Source organism: Phalacrocorax carbo, chromosome 1 (genome assembly GCF_963921805.1).
Source record: "Phalacrocorax carbo chromosome 1, bPhaCar2.1, whole genome shotgun sequence".
Lineage (NCBI taxonomy): Eukaryota > Metazoa > Chordata > Aves > Suliformes > Phalacrocoracidae > Phalacrocorax > Phalacrocorax carbo.
Genome location: NC_087513.1, coordinates 132,574,819 through 132,593,999, shown reverse-complemented (window position 1 = coordinate 132,593,999; position 19,181 = coordinate 132,574,819). Strand labels below are relative to the sequence as shown.

Below are 19,181 nucleotides of genomic sequence, written 5' to 3'. Positions count from 1 at the left end.
ACCCCCGAGGACCCGCGCCGCCTCAGCCTTTCCCGCGCTCCTCCTCAGGGGGGGAAAGGAGGCGGAGGTACGCAGAGGAGGCCAAGCGCCGGGGGGGCGGGGAGGAGGGGGGAGGAGGAGGCGGTTTTCTCCGCCAGCCCCGTCGCTCCCCTTGTGCAACCCGGCTGCGGTCACCGACCCCGGCAGCTCCCGCCGCAGGGAGGGAGGCCCCCGCGCCCCTCGCCGCTCCCCCGCCAGCCCCACCGCGCCGGGCGCCCCCGGCCCCACACAGGCGTCCCGCGGCGGCCGCCCTCACCTGGTGGCAGAGGATGGTCCGCTGGACCAGGCGGGCGTAGCCGTCCAGGCGCACCCCCGAGTTGCTGCGGCTCCTCATGGCCCCGCGGCCGCCCCGCGCCTCCCGCCTCAGCCGGACCGGCTGCAGGCCCGCCCCCTTCCCCCGGTAGCGATCGGCGCGGCGGCAGCCGGAGATGGCGGCAGCCTCCTCCCTCCTTCCCTCCCTGCCGGCCTCCCTGCCGGCCAGCCTGCGCGGCGGGCGGTGCGCCAGCCCGCCCTGCCTCCCTCCCGCCCACCGGCGGGGCGGAGCGGAGCGGAGCCGGGGCCGCGAGCATCCTCCCGCGGGCGGGCTGGCGGGCGGCGGCCGTCAGGAGCGGCGGGCGGGATTCGGTGGACCGACGGGCCGGGGCCAACTGTACAAGGTTTAACAAGGCCAAGTGCCAGGTCCTGCACTCCGGTCACAACAACCCCAGGCAACGCTACAGGCTTGGGGAGGAGTGGCTGGAGAGCTGCCCAACAGAGAAGGACCTGGGGGTGTTGGTCGACAGCCGCCTGAACAGGAGCCAGCAGTGTGCCCAGGTGGCCAAGAAGGCCAGCAGCATCCTGGCTTGTATCAGGAATAGTGTGGCCAGCAAGAGTAGGGAGGTGATCGTGCCCCTGTGCTCGGCACTGGTGAGGCCACACCTCGAGTACTGTGTTCAGTTTTGGGTGCCTCACTGCCAGAAGGACATCGACTTGCAGGAACGTGTCCAAAGAGGGCAACGAAGCTGATGAAGGGTCTAAAGAACAAGTCTTATGAGGAGCGGCTGAGGGAGCTGGGGTTGTTTAGTCTGGAGAAGAGGAGGCTGAGGGGAGACCTTATCACTCTCTACAACTGCCTGAAAGGAGGCTGTAGTGAGGTGGGTGTTGGTCTCTTCTCCCAAGTTACTAGTGATAGGACAAGAGGAAATGGCCTCAGGGTGCACTAGGGGAGGTTTAGATTGGATATTAGGAAAAATTTCTTTACTGAAGGAGTGGTCGGGCACTGGAACAGGCTGCCCAGAGAGGTGGTGGAGTCACCATCCCTGGAGGTGTTAAAAAAATGTGTAGATGTGGTATGGTTTAGGAGGCATGGTGGTGTTGGGTTGATGGTTGGACTTGATCTTACAGGTTTTTTCCAGCCTTAATGATTCTATGAGGGCAAGGGCGAGCTGTCTGGGTGGCAAAATGAACGGGAGGAGGCTCGCGAGCCTGCAGATCCCCAGAGAGCAAGGGCACTTTCCGTGCAGGTGAGATACTTGAAATTCCAAATTCAGCTTCCAGCAGACTTCTCCCTGCAGTGTTTGCAGGGGTTTTTCCAAGCCTCTTGCACACTGCCCTGGGAGTGGCAGGAGAAGGGGGAGCGTGAGGGACAGTGGGCATTGCAGCTGGCAGGGACACTGGGAGGGTGTCACTGCCTGAGGGACTAGAACTAGGAGCAAAGGTGAGGCTGAGTAGCATGACAAGTGCCAAAAGCCAGGCTAAACTGTCAAAAATAAAGGTGATTTTATAAATCCTCTTTGTAGGTTTTTAAGATAAAATGCAAAAGGCCAGAATATTTGTTGGGACCCCTTTTTTCCAGCCTTAAAGAATACCATTTTGAGATCTGATAGAATGAAGGACAAAAAAATTCAAGACTTTATCAAGTGTCCACATGCTGGCGTTGGCTTTCCAACTTAATAAAGAAACAAGATTTAGAGATATCCCACAGAAATGAACCTGCCATCCCCACAGTCACTCACTAGGGACCCAGTGTGCCCTTGTGTGAGGTGCTTTCACGCTGTGATTCCCTAACATGGTTAGGACAGGAGGGAGCAGAAAGGGAAGTCAGGCAGAGAGAACTAAGACTTAGAAACTCGACAAAGACTTAAAAAAAAAAAAAAAAAAAAAAAGAAAGACACGTTACATAAGGTTGCAAAAATCTTCAGCGACTTCCCTCTGTGCTCCTGACAACAGGAAGAAAAGCAATGGTGAGCATAGATGGGTGCTGAAGCACAGAAAGGATGTCACAGAGTAGCTGGAGGTGTGGGATTCACTTGGATTTCAGAAAGGTTTTTTCTCATGTGAAATTACAGAGAGTTAATTTTTAACTTTACTTTTTGCTGTGCTTACTTCACTGACTGTGTAACTGACAGCCATGGTTGAGAAAACCATCTTAAAAGGAGACCTGTTTGTTCCGCAGTGGCCGTCAGGCAGCGTTTCTGTAGGTACTGCCCAGCAGGAAGGGGACAGGGCACCTCTCGGAGGTTCGTTGGCTCCATCAGACCAGGCCCTGAAGCTGCAGCGCAGTGAAGGCTGCAGAGGCCCAGAACACAGGCTGGTTCTCTCTCCCCTGAACTCTGCCCAAGCTCCCTGCATCAGGGCACTGCTTCTTACTGAGAGGACTGCATACACTCAGGGAAACGGGTTTGCTGAGCAAGGTGGAGCCAGCTCTTTGTTGTGCGTGTTGCTGTTTGTCTATGACTAAGGTTAAAACCTCCTTACAGATGTCCCCCAGTTAGTTTTGCAGCCAGAAGTTGATGCATGGAATTTTACTTTGCGCTCTGGGAAGGGGTTGCAGCTTTCATCAGGCTCAGGGCTGCCACGGCTGAACTCCCAGCAGAGCTCAAGAGACCGAGTACCAAAAGGCTACTACAACACCCAATGCGCAATCGCTTTTTCAGCTAGTTCAATTATGATAATTATTCATGGAGCTAAAACAGTATGCTGCTGTGAGCGCAAAATTTTTCTACAATATGTGCGTGCTTTTAAGTGGTGCAGTCAGGAAAGACTCCCCATCCCCAGGAATAAATCAAGTAAAAATGATAAAAAGGATCCTGGCATATGTTAGTGTGCAAAACTGGTAACAAAGGAAGACTGCAAGCAGGTCAGTGACAGTGGAATATGTGTTTTCACAGGGAATTTAATTACTGAAGCCAAACTCAGCTGTGTGCTTCTGCTCATAGCATTCTTGTGGAAGAACTTCAGCAGGCTTCAGGGCAAGCATTGACTGGACAGACTTACGTCAGGGTTTTCTCTGCTTAAAACCGGATCTGCTAGAACCATGAAAAGCAAAATATGTGGAAGACAATAAAAGTAAGGGCTAAGCTAGCATTTTCTCCAAGAGGTTAGGTGCTGCAGCTCCTGTGAGCTGAAGAATTGTAACACAGCCCGGTGTAATGACACATTTATCTAAAAGACAAAGTTTATATATTTTACATGTTGTACTTGCTGTAAATTTATTACTTTTTTTTACAGTTGAAAATATAAATACAAGAACATTAAATAAATTTACAAGAAACAGTGCAAAGGCAATTAGCCAAATAGTCAAAGCATTCACAGAAATGCATTCCAGCTACTAGCGTTCCGGTACAGTCTTTTATTAACATGCAGTTAAAACCTTGTGGATAAACACAACAAATACTTTAAATTCACACTTCAAAAGGATATTCAGAGTAGTCCTGGACACAGGTAACCAAAGGAACCCATGTGTTGCATACAGAACCACAAGAGACTTTGAGTACTGGAGAGGTTTGATTGCTGAACTAAAAAAGAACCCCAGATAGGCGGCTTTTAATGGATGCTTTTTGTTGAGAAGAGGGTTTCCAGGGTTACCCCTCTCCTCAGGTCCTCTGGGAAAGCAATGCCCTCGCTCCCCTCCAGCGTACGTCTGCCTCAAAAAATGCCCTTTGCAGGGTCTGGCACTCTGCAGTGGGGCACCAGTTTGTTCTAGCTTTTGCTCCGGAAGCATCCAACCTTTGCCCAAGAACACAAGGACAAAAAGCAATGGCCACAGCTGCACACCCGTGTGAGGAAGAAGAGGCACATGCAGGGCTCACGCTAATTTCTGTTTGGGAAGAATCTTCATAATGTTGTATGTGCTCTATTTTCTTTCAACTGTTGTGCATGAAGAGGCAAAATCCAGCTTTTTCAGACAAATATGACAGAGGGAATGAAATTTTGCTTCAGGAATTACTGAGCCAGGGCCTTGAGATTTGGCTTGCCAACCAAGGGCCAAAGTACAAGCAGAAATACTCATTAGGCAAGCTCAAGAGCTGCCGCTTAAAAAACAGCCACACAACCAAACAATTTCTTGGCTACTAAATACAGCAGCTAGCATTCATTGTCTGTATTCTTTCTTCAAAAGACAACACTTCTCTACTTTTCTTTATCATTGCAAATGAGCATCGGCAGTGTGTTTGATCTCTGGAACCACCACTCCAGATAAAATATTGACCCTGCTGGAATCAATGGCAGAAGCTCCCATTGACTTACTCAAGCCAGTAATGTAACTTAGCTGTATTTAATAACCTACCGGCTACTTTATTTATCACTCCTTCATTCATGGCACTCTACTTTGATGATACTCAGTTTCTGTCCCTCTGTGGTGTACTAAGAGGTCACAAAAGGTTCAAGCCCAATAGTGTTTGCATTTACAGTTCTGTATCTGGCAAATATATTTAAACCACTGTCAGTGATTTCACTTATTGAACAAATTAACTTCTGTAACATTCTAAAGTTAATTATTTCAATTAAAGAAAAATGCAAACTTACAATAAAAGTTAAAACAAAACACCAGTTATTTTTCTATACACAGGAATATTTAAATTTATATTACAAGAAATAAATATAAAAGTATCATTAGGATGCTTAAAGGTTGATATTTTTCTGCTTATGTACATCACTATAGTTTGCTACTATGATGTACAAAAAGTTGGAGACAGTGTAGCTAACATTTTTAAAGATAACATCACTTGTACGCACAGGTTGCAACTTCCTGCGTTTATACACTACTACTATGCATTATATCCAGATAAACTTAGTTGCAATGAAAAATTCTAAACAAAGCTTCCCTTTAAATGTAAAAAACAACCTCAAAAAACCCTCTAATGAAGACTCAAAATGGAAATGTGCCACTGTAATTTAACATCCAAGATACCTTGTCAAAATAGTAGCTTTTTTTTTTAAATAATTGTCCTTGTCAATCCATTGCATGGCTGCCTTGGAGTTCCAGTACCATATATGAAATAAAATCAGTTCTTGGTCTGCTCACATTCTGTAAAACTGTTAAAGTAAAACTCTACTTCACACTGTAAAACAATGTGCTGTTTAAAAGGAAATCACATTTTATCAATGAAAGTTAGGCTCCCCCTCTTTGAAGTCCTTCTGAGTGAGATATGGCTTTTTTGGCTGCCTGTATCATCCTTTTCTTGAAATACAAGTTGTTTGCCTGAGAAGTCGTGGAGACACACGTCACCATTCTGTACACTGAAACAAACACCATTCTTCTCACTGGAAAGATGGCCTGTTGAAACAAAAAAAACCGCATGCCTATCAAAAAGGCTCAGAATCAAGTCCCCCACACTTTTTCAGCAACTGTAGGGAGTTCTTGCACTCTCATTTTATCCCTGCAACAATTTCAAAATGTGGATTTTTTCTGCACGTATTCTGTATATATTTCTTTTCCTGTGTGAAATCAGTAAAGAGATTTGAGAGACGTTAATGTATTTGTGCACACCAGGATTCCATGTATTAAGCAGCGAAGGTCACCATTCTCAGAATGTAGACTTTGACTTGGAATAAATATCACTAGATAAGATGCAAACTCCTTCTCATTACAGTTTTGCTTTAACAAGTTAAGTTTCAACTGTTTCTCAGGTTTGCCATGCATCTAAACAAGAAAGTGTTTGAGAAAACAAGGATATTTTTTTCCTTTGAAAGGCACTCAACTTGCAGGATTTAATTCTATAGGACAATCAGAGCACGGCCTAGGTCTGACCACGGATCTAAGCAGTATTTAGACTGAGACTCTTACACATTTTGGTAAGTCTACAATGAACGTGTGTAATACCATTGCTGGTTGCAGCCTATTAATGAAATACTCCAAAGCAGTCAAGTTTAAACAATCTTCCAGGATCCTGGCATCATATATATCATATCCGTAGGAGTAAATTACAAGGAGTACCATAATGGAGAAACCAAAACCAGAACTAATATTTCTTTTGTTAGGGGATCATTTTGTTAAACACTGAGAAATGAGATCACAGGCACAGAGCTGCCATTTATCATTTATACCAGAAACAGAATTAATAAAAAACATAAAACATCCAAATTTGCTATTTGTGTTAATATTCACAACACTTCACGTACAAACATCATGATGCAATAGATTTCAGTAGATCTACTGAAAAGACACAACAGTGAAGGCAGAAACTATTTGTGGTTTATGGTTTTACGAGGAGGAAAAACACTGGTGAGAAACCTCTACGCAGTGAAAGATGACTCTATTACAGGGGTCAAAATCTGAGCCTCTCTAGTATACCTGGATTCAGTCCATCAAATACCTCAGATATCCTGGAGCAGAATCCTGCTTTGGCTCTGTCCTCCCCTTTCACTCTCTCACTCTGAACCCTTCCAGAAGGGGCAGAGCCACATTACAGGATGCTCTTCAACTACTTCTTGTTGGGGTCACCAGAGGGAGAAGTATTTGATGACATCCCTTCCCTGCACTTAATCCCTTCTGCAGAAAGGATTCTGCTGCTTGAGTGACTGGGCTGGACTGTTCTTCTCTTTTCTGCTTGGGCCAGAGCCCCCAAGCACACAGGTTTAGTGTCAGTCTTCCCAAACACTTCCTCTAGAAACCAATCCTTCACTTTAGGCAGACTGCATAACTTCCAGCAGTTATCCTGCTGATTCAAGCAGATGCCAGGGTATCAGTTGTATCAAAGTCTCATTGGCAAAGTTTTCTTTGGAATGAGAGATGGCGTTTTTTTAAATAAGACATGAACATGTATTTCTAGCTGATAAAGCTTACTACCAGTTTGAAAATGTAATGCATATAACTTAAACATCTCAGGATGGGAGTTTAAGGGAGTGGGTTTGTGGTGATGGCTGTCAAACAGAGATTACAAATTCCATGCCAAAATACTGAGCTGCCACTGGACCCACAAAGTGGAAGCAATGGCCCAACAGAACAGACCTCTTCAATATAAAGCCTAATATTAAATTATTAATTGAAAAGGCCATCAAGCACTAAAACAGGCGCAAATGTAAACAGGGTAAGACGAGCAGAAGGGCTTTGTTAATCAATTCAAATCAGATAAAGACTGAAATGACAAAATAACCATGCTTGCTGACACTGTAATTGTGCAGATGTAGTTGTTTAACTGGCTGTCTGACTACAACCGTTTTATTTTGGAGGCAGTGTTCAAAATAGCTGTGCCCTAATGTTAGGACAAAATCTGAGAAGAAAATAAGGCTGTTCTGTGAAGAAATTCAGAAAGGTGGTTTCTGTTCCTCAGTGAGGAATTCTGCAGGTTCAGCCATGTGATACCTAATGGTAGTTTCCCACACATGCAAACCTGTAGAGAAAAACTGAAAACAAGGAAATATTAGTATGCCATGAAAAGATGAAGTTACACAGTCCAGCAGGCAAGCAAAGCCACAGGCTGTATAGACACCCCAAACTTACCCCAGCAAGCCATTCAATCCTGCATCTGGAATAGCATTTCAGTGGAAGTAGTGAAGCCAAAACCATTAAGTGTTAACAGCTCAGTACATTTATGACACAGGTTTTAATTTCTGGAGTGTTTTCTTTTTGGAGCTCACTTTTTAAAATGAAGTGTTGCAATGTTATTTTGAAGTTCTAGCTGTGAGAGCAGGGAAATCAGGTTCAGCAAATTAGAAGGTCCCATGCTCCTATCTAACACCAGTCAACTACCTTTTGGAAGCATCTGCCCAGCTCTACTGAGATACAACTGTCCCATGTTTGAAATATTAAGTGTAAGGAACTGCCTTAAAGAGCTTTGCTGGGAGGACCAACTCCATCCAAGCATAAGTTTTGCTTCTTCTTGTGGAAGTCCTGAAGACCCAGAAGAATATTTAGTCAAACTATGCAGGCAAGGTATCATAAAATCCTTTTGATACGAATGGAGGATGTGGTAGAGGGTTCACAGCATTCAAAACATACAAGAAAATACAAGAGGAGATGAGGTGGGTCATCTGAGATATCTGTGTTTGTGAGTGTATAGGAGCAAAGTTCTATAAAAGTTCTTTCTGCTGCTTTGTCTGAGAAGTTATTGGCGCAGGACTTACTCTCACACTGGAAAGATCTAATTATGTGAATAAACTAGGACAGAACTGGAGCACGTCCCACAGAATTGGCATTGCTGAATGTTTTAGACCATCAGTTCTGCATCTCATCCTAAAATACTACCCAGATCAACAAAAATTTGTTCCAGAAAGCCACAACAGGACCATTCACTCAGTTGCTACAGCAAAGTAGTTCAGTAAAATATTTCTGCTGTTTTTCTTTCTGTTGAGAAAAGTAGCCAAAATGCTTTTGTAGCTGTGTATAAACATGTAAAATGTTGCAGCGAGAGGTGTCATCTTTCACCAGAGTAACTAACATAGCTGGAAAAAAAACCCTACCAGGCATGCAGATTTTTGTGCCTGAAAATTTCTCTCTCTCTGAAAGGTATCACTCCTACCTAAAAATATTGCCTTGCTTTATATTTGATGACAGTGAGAGTTATTGGATTCTGCTTCTCGACTACCTGCTAGATGCAAAGTATGTTAATTGTTGCACTGTATGGTTTCCAAACAGAGAGGTTTTATAAAGGAATGACAAAAAACCAAGGAACTAATTTTACAAGCTCAGTCTGGAAAGCTGTTTAGTACATGTCGTTTCCTGAAGCGTTGTGATTTCTTTACAATATGCAGCTAGTACATCCAAAGAGACAGTAACTTATTAAGGGGGCAACATATACAAATTCCATAGCTTTTTCTCTGTACATCTGAGAGATTATCTGCTGAGATTATCTCACTGATTATCTGCTTGTCTTCTGACAGTGTATGCCAGGAAACGAGGACAACACGGCCTCTATGAGCGTGTTCTACAACTTCATACTAAACTGTCTAGCTGACGGCATGACTACTTAGCCTCAACTCTTGATCAACTGGGAAAAATACCTTAGGCACACTGCAGTAATGTCCTGTAAGTTTTGCTCAACTTAGGCTTTTATACATTGTAAGTTATTTTTGTCTTTGAAAAATTGACTGTCTTTACCAAGAGCTCCAATCAGCAGCATGACGTGTGTCTCGCAACAGTGTGAAAAACTAGATTATGCCCACTGCAAAAAGATAATTTTTAGTAAGTACATTCAGTGGAGATTCATATCTAGTTTTCTCAACAGACAAACAGGCCACACCAATCTGCAAGTGAGGTTGATTGGAATGCTACATACACCTGCATTTCAACCTCTCAGAAACAGAGCAGAGGGTAGCAGTACTGTGTTAGAACAGGAAGGATAAAGAATTTTACTTCTGAAGAATTATTTCCTGCAACAAAGATAGATTTCTGTTAGGCAAAAAACATCCTTCAAACCCCACAGGAGAAATAAAGAGCTACAGAGAAATTCCGTTTCAATACTTACTCTGTAGCCAATAGTGAGGCAACCCTCTCAGCAGTGCGGTCTTCACTGAGGTGATTTTATAAGTCACAGTCTCCATTTTCTCTTACTTCTCCTCTCAGAAGCAGCTTCTATGTGAGCATGCTACTAATATTCGTCCTCATATTACCTCCTAAAGGATTTCTTTCATACTCTCAAGCTATATTATTATCCTATATTTCCTTCTTCAGGCAATGCTTGCTTTAATAAGGTTTAAAATATGAACTGTTTTAAAACGTGCGTGAAATTTATTGTCATACAGTCAGGTGACAAGAAAAGTGTTAACAGCAGCTTCTGGTCAGTAATTGCTATAATAACAAATATTACCTACTATTTGATATACAAATCAAAAGTTCCCACTGAGTACGAGAAATCAGTATTTTAAAACTTTGTCTATAGACCCCTAAAACATTTGTGAGGACACCCTGAAATATTCTGACCCTATACTTACAAATAATATTTTGTCAGCACTTCATTTTACATAAGCATGAAAGAGCATAGAACTTCTGTTTTAGACAAGGTAAAAAACAGCCTGAGAAATACTATTTTGCATTATACATACCATTTCCATTTGCATGCACTGAGTAATCATTATTCATTAGCAGTGTGGTAGAGTTAGTTGAGTTACTGTTTGATTGTAAGGAATTGGAAGAACTGGATACTCCTTGATTTACAGTCTGCTTCCTTAAACCATTAGTAGCAGTTCTACTCCAGTCTACAACAGATACATGTTACAGAAAATAGCGCACCACATATAAGCAAAATATAAAAACATGGTTAGTAATGCAACTGAATTAAAATAAAAACAAGTCTCTACCCACTCTCCTCACAGTATTCTAGACAGAACGATATTCTCCTAAGAATTTCATGATTCTTGATGTTTAAAATTATTTAAATTTAGTTCCTTTTTCTCTTGGCCCTCCTTTAATACAAACAGCCAACTGTCATAGTTTTACAACTGCAGACCAGATCAGAAAAATAACTACGGTACAGGTGATCCTGTAAGTTAAAGTGTGTAAAAAGTATATAGCTTTATGAGAAGTCAGCTACTGAATAATAAAATAACATAAAATCATTTATAGTCTCTTTTTTTAATTTAAACTATGCTTTGCTTTGTTTTTGTGGAGGCCATTGGTAAAACTACAGTTGACTCAGAAGCTGGAAGAAATCTTACAGTTTCTAACTATGATCAAAAGTCTTCTGCAAAGACATGCTGTTATACTGTAGTGGAAGAGATCAACTGCAGTTAACAGCTTAATGCAACAGCATGTAAGAACTGCATCAACTACCACCTTTAAAGAGTATAACTTTGGAGGTTTACTACACCTTGGATAATAAATTAGACCTGCAAATGCAGCAATATGATGTATTGAAGTTTTTTTAAAAGTACTATAAAATACTAGGAACCTAACACTGAGTATAAGTATTCAGAAGTAAAAAAAAAAAAAAGAAAATTACCAGAGTTTTCAGCCAGCCTGAATTTCCCACAACAGAGATATCTTCTCCACTGTTTACGGACATTCTCCTTTGTTACACAATAGAAGATAAAAATGAAGAACCCTACAAAGCAATACCGTTGCAGAATGTTGTAAAATTGACTTTTGCTGCTTCTTAAGGAACAATGTTTTGGTTTTCTTTATTTTTTTTAACTTCTAATCAAAAGTAATGACACCTTTCTTTGGTGAAAAAGTTTACAACGCTGAACACTGAAGGGTAGTTTTCCCTTATAAACATGAGAGGAATCATACACACAGACACAAGAACAACAAATATAACCAAATCCACAAAGTGCATAGTTTCCTTCTATCTAATAAGAAGTGAAAAATTATGTGGATCCTGAAATTTACTTAACACTCTTGGAACAGAATTCAAAGCAATGTTAAACAGAGGGTACGATACAACACTGTCAGGCTATGCAGCCATTAGCACATGGTGTGACACTGTCCCATCTTTTATTATTAGCTAAACTATTACCACCAACTGTAACAGAACCAGTAGTGCTACAAAATTTTGAGTGTTCATACAAAGACAATAACTCATATCTAAAATAATAACAAATGGTACCCACTTTACGACAAACTGAAAGCCAAATAACTTCTAGAAGGGATGGGGCTCATCCCTGTCTCTTGCCAGTGCCAGGTTACAGACTCATTCACTTCTAACTGACACAGAGTGGGACCTAACTTTCCCTGCCTAGAAGTCCATCATCATCGTCATGGTTTAGCCCCTTCAAGGAAGATGGGCACTCAACCTTTGCACAATGTTCCAGCTGCAATGTGCCCCTGAGAAAAGATGTTAGGTTTACAATGAATAGAAAATAACATGAAGAAAACTAAATGGTCAGACTGATGCAGACGTACATGCATGTTATGTTTACGCTCCTTTTAAGGCCAGTTAAGCATGTAAAATCCCACTAGAAGAGATTACTAACATCCTTCTTTGCTTAAGTATCTTAACTGTGGCTTTTAGGATGCATTTTTGAATGTAACTTAAGTGTTGCTCTACACAGATCATTCTATACCATTTTCAAATACATTTTTCAAATACAATGTATGCACATTTATTTCTTCTAATATCAAAATTTGCCCAGCACCTAACTTAAAACTGGGTAAAATGGGAACTTAATTTCACATAACAGATTACTCTGACCACACAGATTCTAGTCTTGTATTAGTTCAAGACAATCCCATGCAAGACCTGGAAAGATGTGGGTTCAACCCCTCAAGTTACCAAAGAGTAAGTGTCGTGGTTCAGCCCCAGTTGGCAACTAAACACCATACAGCCGCTCGCTCACTCCCCCCACCCCTCTGGGATGGGGGAGAGAATTGGAAGGGCAAAAAGAAAAAAAACCCCAAACTTGTGGCTTGAGATAAGAACCGTTGAATAATTAAAATTAAATAATAATGATAATAATTATGATTATTATAATAATAACAATAACTATAATATAATAAAAAGGAAAATGGAAAAAGGGAAAAAAAACAGAAACAGTACAACCGCTCACCACCCGCCAACCGACGCTGCCTGCCCCCAAGCCGCGATTGCTGCCTCCCTCCCCTGGCCAGCTCCTCCCAGTTAACATACTGGGCATGACATTACATGATGTGGAATATCCCTTTGGCCAGTTTGAATCCATTGTCTTAGCTGTGCCCCCTCCCCTCCCGGCTTCTTGTGCACCCGGCAGAGCATGGGAAGCTGGAAAAGTCCTTGACTAGCACAAGCACTACCCAGCAACAACTAAAACATTGGTGTGTTATCAACATTGTTTTCATACTAAGTCCAAAGCACAGCACTATGCCAGCTGCAGTGAAGAGAACTAACTCTGTCCCAGCCAAAACCATGACAGTAAGGTACTCAAAAATCAACATAGCAAATAGAGGAGGGTATATACACTGAACTGCAATTATCTTTGCTTTAGTCTCTCTGGGAAATCATCCAGAATCATCTGGGAATAATCTAAAGTGCTATTTAAGCAGAAGTCTGGATCCAAACTTCAGTAGGACAATTCAGGTATACTTAGGTAACTGCAGGCACCTACAGCACCTCACATTTATATGAAATCTTTTGCAGCCCCCGGAACTCTGCTTCTGGATATGCCCAGTAGCATCTTGGCCTTTGCAAAGCCGCATGCCTTCATATCTACTTCCTATACGTTCTCAAATACTAAAGGCCATGCTTAAGAGTTAAAGTACTAACTTTTAGATGTTGCAGCCTTGCCTGTCTCAATGGCCCTTTGTTGAATGTCACACCTCACCCCGAAGCCTTAGGGTTGAGTGGAGAAATGATACTGTTTTCACTACATTAGCTGCATTGTTATGTGAACACTTACAGTAACTGAGTATTTACAATTGATCTGTTTGACTAGAGAAATACAGTCACTTCCAATGGTGTCTGGTTTGCATACATTTTTAAAATGATAGTGTTTATAGATATAAACACACTATACATATAAATAGTAGCTAGCTTTCCTGTACCTTACTGTAACATAACTGTAATTTAAGATTACAGTAAAGCAGTATCATCTGTAATTTAATTAATATGTTAAAGCATATATCAAAATTACATCTTTATTGCTGGATCAAAAGAAAATGCCATTTCCAAAAGTTTTGTTCACTATATTGTATGCAATGGGCTGTCACATGAAGGATGAACCTACCTTGTAAAGTGTTGAAAATGGTAAAGAGGTAAGTAAATACCTCATTTACTGTGAAGAAAGCAAATCCCCAAGTAATTCCCAACAAGAATGTGAGGCCAGCGACACTCCTAAGGTCTTGAATACTGGTTTTCCTTTGAGCACCAAGTTGTTTTTTCTTTTTGATACGACAGAGCTGGATCAGCACAACAATGAACATGCTGATATTGATCAGGAATACCACACAGAAGTATCCCACAGCAGTAATATAGAAGACAATGGTATTTTTAATCCAGCAGCTAGAACACAAGAACAGTCTGTCAACCATTATCAGAAACAGAAATTAAGTAAAATAAATATGAGATAAAGGTGTAGTTTGTTGCACATGCAAGCCTTTTTTGCCTCCTTAGTAAAAAGTATTTTTTTGGCCAAAAGGTAAGAGCTTTCATATGGGCAATAACCACAAAACACACGACATACCTTAGAGCTATACCATCTCAAAGCTCTCCCATTGCTTCCTTCCCTTCCCCACCTTTACTTTAAAGAAAACCAATTTTGTAGGACCTCCCTCCCACCCACCCCCAAAAAAGTGCCTCTCTAACTCACAATTCATCAGGTCTGCTTGCTGAAACCCTTCCAGTCGTTATAAGTCCATAATTATCTGGTGATACTGCCAACACAATGGACACAACTACTGCCGGCAACCCTAAAGAATTATGAGCAAACACGTAAGTCAAAATAACGACAAAGACAGTATTATGATGACTTGAAATTATATTTTTTCTGTGAAATCTACAACCTGTTTCTGAAATTTGTCTGTTGAATTACGTTGACTACTCGTCATCTGAAAGAATCTAAAAAATGGAGCATTCAGACTGCTCAGGAGCATAACTTGCAAAGAAACAACAGTTCTCCATAGCTAGCTCCAAACCTTTCTGAGTAAGTCAACAAATACCATCACTCCTCAAGCTATTTAAAACATCAAACACAGGATACCCAATTTTCTTTCTTGCAGCTCTTTAAGAAAACAGTTCTATTGGTTTTAGTGCCTTCACTCATGTTTACTCAAGTGGCCAGAGGGGATAATCAGGTCCAGAATCTCTTCGTCCTTTAACCAGTTAGATCTGTTCTGCTGCTTTTTGTTAGCAACAGTGCTATCCCAGAAATGGAATATATATACTTATTGGCATTTATTTTCAAAACAGAACTGACACCATCCATCTGGGAAATGGAAATGGAAGTATGCATATTCAAAACTGGTTCTGTTGTACAAGGAGAATTCATTATCAATTTGCATTGCAGTAGCCTTAGTTCTGCAGTTAGGGGGGAGTTCTCTACCTCAGAAAGGTGGAATATATAGGATCAGGTTTACTAATAATGCATACCTGGTCACTGCAAGGTCATAACATTTAATGACTGCTTCATTTTCATTTCTGAACTGTGTCACATTCACTGAAATACTCGATAAGAGGATTTATCTATTTAGCTTTCAAAACAAACAAACAAAGAAACCAACCCAGTAAAAAATACATACCCCAACCAACAATGCAAAATTTAAGAATGTACTTCCGTACATAGGTGTTAAAGACCTTCACAAGGGCCAGATACATATGGAAAGCTTCTAGGCCCATCCAGGTGAAGGAAACCAAGAGGAAATAGTGAAGGAATACTGCAACTGCAATGCATAGGCCTCGTGTATCATACAGTGCAATCCATGAGTCCAGGAGGAAAACTAAATTGAGAAGGAGTAATGCAGCACACAGCTGAATAAGGATTTTGGAGGGGTAGTCTCTCCGGATTTTCCTAAAAAAGCAAATTAGTGAGATTACATCAGTTGTCCATAGATCCCTGGTTTACTTCCTCTCTTGTAGTCCTTAGTGCACAAATGCCAAGAAAAAAATATTTATATATTCTCATCCATATATAATGCTTCATATATTGCATTTATACGTGGAGAGAGTCATTGACAAAAGATTTACAAATTAATGGTCTGTATGAATAAAGTTCGTTATAATAAGGTTACATAAATGCAAACAATAACTTGGATTCTTACAGTTTAGTACCATGATTTTTTTTTTTTATATTGTATGTTGGCTGCCTCCTTGTTACAGTACTTCCAAAAACCAAAGTGTGATCATTCTTTATTGCTAAACGAGACTAGGCTTGTGACTGGGCTTCTAAAACTGTAATAGAGACAAGTAAGTCCTTGATGACAGGATAATGAGAGAATAAATGTGAGCCAAATAACTTTGAGGAGGATTTCCAAAACACAGCATGGAGAATTCAATAGTTAAGGCTCAAATAAGAAAATGTTCCAACAAAAAAACAAAGAATACAAATGCATTTAAAAATGCTATCATTCTGCACTGCTCTCTGTATTTGTATCTTAAACACATTTCTTCACACTTCTATTATGATAATCCATTTTTAAATAGTGATACTTCTTCACTTCGTACTGCATAAAGCCTCACGATTAATTCACTTGTCTGCAAGATTGACAGTCCTGAAGACTGATCAACACCTTCCTGACAAACTGGACAAATTTGTGCATTATTAACAAACACGGAATCTGTAACTATTGGAAAAGACTTTGTAGTGAAGACTACAAGCAATCACAATTGAAGAATAATGGTAGCTTAGTTGAACGGGTACTTACTCAAAGGCTATGTAGGTCACAAGAGTAATAGAAAGAAAAATTGCAGAGAGGCCACAGCCTATATAGGATATAAAAGTCAGTACCAATTCTTGTGTGGGACTCAAAGGAGTATTTCCATACAAGTTCTAAAATGGAAACAGAAGTTAATTTCAGATAACATGTTTATTATATGGAAAAAGATCAAAAAAACGCAAAAGGTACCTTTCCCTCTGTGGTTAAATAAAAAAAAAAAAAAAAGGAACCAGTTCTTTTCATAATGGATCTTATAAAAGGTTAACAGAAAAACAGAAAAGCCAGTCTAGTCCTGTAAGGAGCAGGCAGTTGGACTCGATGACCCCTATAGGTCCCTTCCAACTGCAGATATTCTATGAATCTAATTGTGAAATTTTATTTGTTAAAAACCTGTTATAATTTTATTTATCCTGATATTTATTTCCTATAACATAACAACAGCCTAAATGTAAAAGCTGCAGTTTAAAAAGCAATTAAGGAATTTTTTACTTCAATGGGCCCCCAATTTTATGGCTATATGTACTAACACTAAAGTGAATAGGACCTGAGTAGTATTTCATAGGTGGTATGTGCTTACTGAATCCTCATTTGCTTAAGACAACACATGCTTAAATGTTTTCTTGAATTAGGGTAAGGTTGCATAATTTTTTATACAATTACCATCAAAACTGCAAAGCTTGTGAGGTGGTTGCATGAACAGACTGTTTCATTTACTCTACTTTCTTTAACTATGCAACCTTCATATGACCAGCCTCCATGTCCACCTGTTAAAGAAAACAGCTTTGTTACTCGTAAAAGCCTTTATTTATATTAACATGAGTTAACATAGCTAAAACAGGATGATGTCTTGGGTGATACCAAGTACTTACCATTTTTGCTGAAGTCCCAAAAAACACATCTGACTGTTGAATTATCCTGTTTGGAAGGTTAAAAAAACAAAACAAAAAAAACAAAAAAAACACACCAAGGATCTTTTACTAAACTATGAGTTTATGATCAAGTAATTTATGGATTTTCTACAAAATGCAGGCAAGAATAAATACTGTATACAGCAAATATACCTGTTTTACATGAACACAAATGAATTCAGGTGCATAGAATGATTTAATATTGCGATGTGCATAAGAGAGAGCTCTCATGCTTATGCTAAGGTTCTGTTCTGCTAGATCATTATGAATGTTGTTTCACTGTCTTCCCAGACTACAGAAATCTTGGGATTTCTCATCCTTCCTGATTTTTTAAATATCAAGAAAATGACCACACAGGAAAGGAAAACTCTTTCATTTGCAAACATTTGATCACTTTATATTACTAGAATGTTAAAGGTTTTAATATAGATTTCACACACACACACGAAAATCCTAAAAATAATAGCAGTAATACACTATACTGCTATGAATACTAATACTTATACAGTTCTATCTCAAAACTCAGGATTATATCAATCCAAGCAAAGACTACACTAAGCCAGCTCTAGCGAAAATCTTCAGGTACATTAGTGGAATCCCTACATTTTTCAGTTTATAATATTTTAGTATTTTAAACCTTTTAAGATATTGGATAGAAGATTTTAATCCTTGATGCTCATTTAGGAAAAAGATGCTGCATATGAGCCCTAATACTTCCAGATGACACAATCCTGTGTTCCAGTTTAAGGAAAAACATTCCCCATAAGTAAAAGGACTTATATTGCTTTCTGGCAATACAGCACCTACAAATGTCATGATTACAGCATCTCTGTAGCAACCCTCATTGTCAGGCTTTCATCTAAGAGTTTTTATTCTTTGAAGAATAAAACAGAAGGGTCAGTAGGAAAGATAAAAACTGTATGGATAAGCGATAGAGAAAAATTACCTGAAACCATTTGAGAACAAAAATTGACACCAGTGATAAATAAGCAAAGATGAGTGATTTTTCAAGTCCAGATGGAGATCACTAGTAAAGCAGAACTAACTGATTGGTATTCTTAGCACAGTATTTCTTCTACAATTCCAACAGAGGCAACAAAATCGTACTTTAAGTCTGCCAAAGTGTAAATCATACCTGATTAGGTTTAATATTCTGTAAAGTGACAGTAACATTTGTCTTTAAGTTGCCAATTGTGAGGTTAGCAACGCTTGATGATATAACATTGCTGATTAAAGATGCATTCTTCAAGGATGGATCCTGGAATGACAAAAAATAATCAGATTTCAAAATCCTAAAGAAAACATCAATAGAGAAGTACCCGCAAGCTCAGTTATTATGCAGAGTGAGCACTGCACAAAAACAATTACTTTTTAAATCAGGAAGTTCTGAAATGTGTTTGTGGGGAAAAAGTCCACTCATATTTTATTTTGTTCTAGGCTTGAGTTTAAAACCCTTGTGAACAGAGGATCAAAAAGATACCTGGAACAGGGTGGTCTTTTTAAAGAAGTTGAATATAATTCTAGAAGCCAAGTACAACTCTTCAGGGGGCAAATTTGTCAGCAGTGATGAAGGAAGTATAATTGATCCGAGATTATTTAAATCATGAATTGCATTAGTGCCTAGAGAGATCTGAAAGATAAACGCAAGGATTATGCTTCATTTCAGTCACTAAAGAAAAATTTAAAATTATGACTTATTTTCCATTTAGAACTTTAAAATACATATCTGTGTAATCCCTATCAGGAACTCACTG

At 40.1% G+C, this 19,181-nt stretch overlaps 2 protein-coding genes across 3 annotated transcripts in view; both read right to left on the bottom strand.

The window, feature by feature from the left end:
• Positions 1 to 532, bottom strand: part of PHKA2 (phosphorylase kinase regulatory subunit alpha 2) — a 49,960-nt gene extending 49,428 nt beyond the window's left edge. For both annotated transcript variants that reach the window (XM_064474630.1, XM_064474640.1), the window contains exon 1: positions 296 to 532. In XM_064474630.1, coding sequence (XP_064330700.1) covers positions 296 to 373 — 78 coding nt within the window. In that variant the 5' untranslated portion in view covers positions 374 to 532. The remainder of the gene's footprint in view (positions 1 to 295) is intronic.
• Positions 533 to 3,206: 2,674 nt separating this feature from the next.
• The window catches only part of ADGRG2 (adhesion G protein-coupled receptor G2), a 64,093-nt gene continuing 48,118 nt past the window's right edge, over positions 3,207 to 19,181 (bottom strand). Inside the window, exons 18-28 of the mRNA XM_064474618.1 lie at positions 18,908 to 19,057; positions 18,563 to 18,685; positions 17,389 to 17,434; positions 17,180 to 17,283; positions 16,508 to 16,632; positions 15,386 to 15,654; positions 14,458 to 14,557; positions 13,876 to 14,150; positions 11,178 to 11,279; positions 10,282 to 10,434; positions 3,207 to 5,575 (exon numbers count right to left, since the gene is read on the bottom strand). Coding sequence (XP_064330688.1) covers positions 5,391 to 5,575; positions 10,282 to 10,434; positions 11,178 to 11,279; positions 13,876 to 14,150; positions 14,458 to 14,557; positions 15,386 to 15,654; positions 16,508 to 16,632; positions 17,180 to 17,283; positions 17,389 to 17,434; positions 18,563 to 18,685; positions 18,908 to 19,057 — 1,632 coding nt within the window. The 3' untranslated portion in view covers positions 3,207 to 5,390. The remainder of the gene's footprint in view (positions 5,576 to 10,281; positions 10,435 to 11,177; positions 11,280 to 13,875; positions 14,151 to 14,457; positions 14,558 to 15,385; positions 15,655 to 16,507; positions 16,633 to 17,179; positions 17,284 to 17,388; positions 17,435 to 18,562; positions 18,686 to 18,907; positions 19,058 to 19,181) is intronic.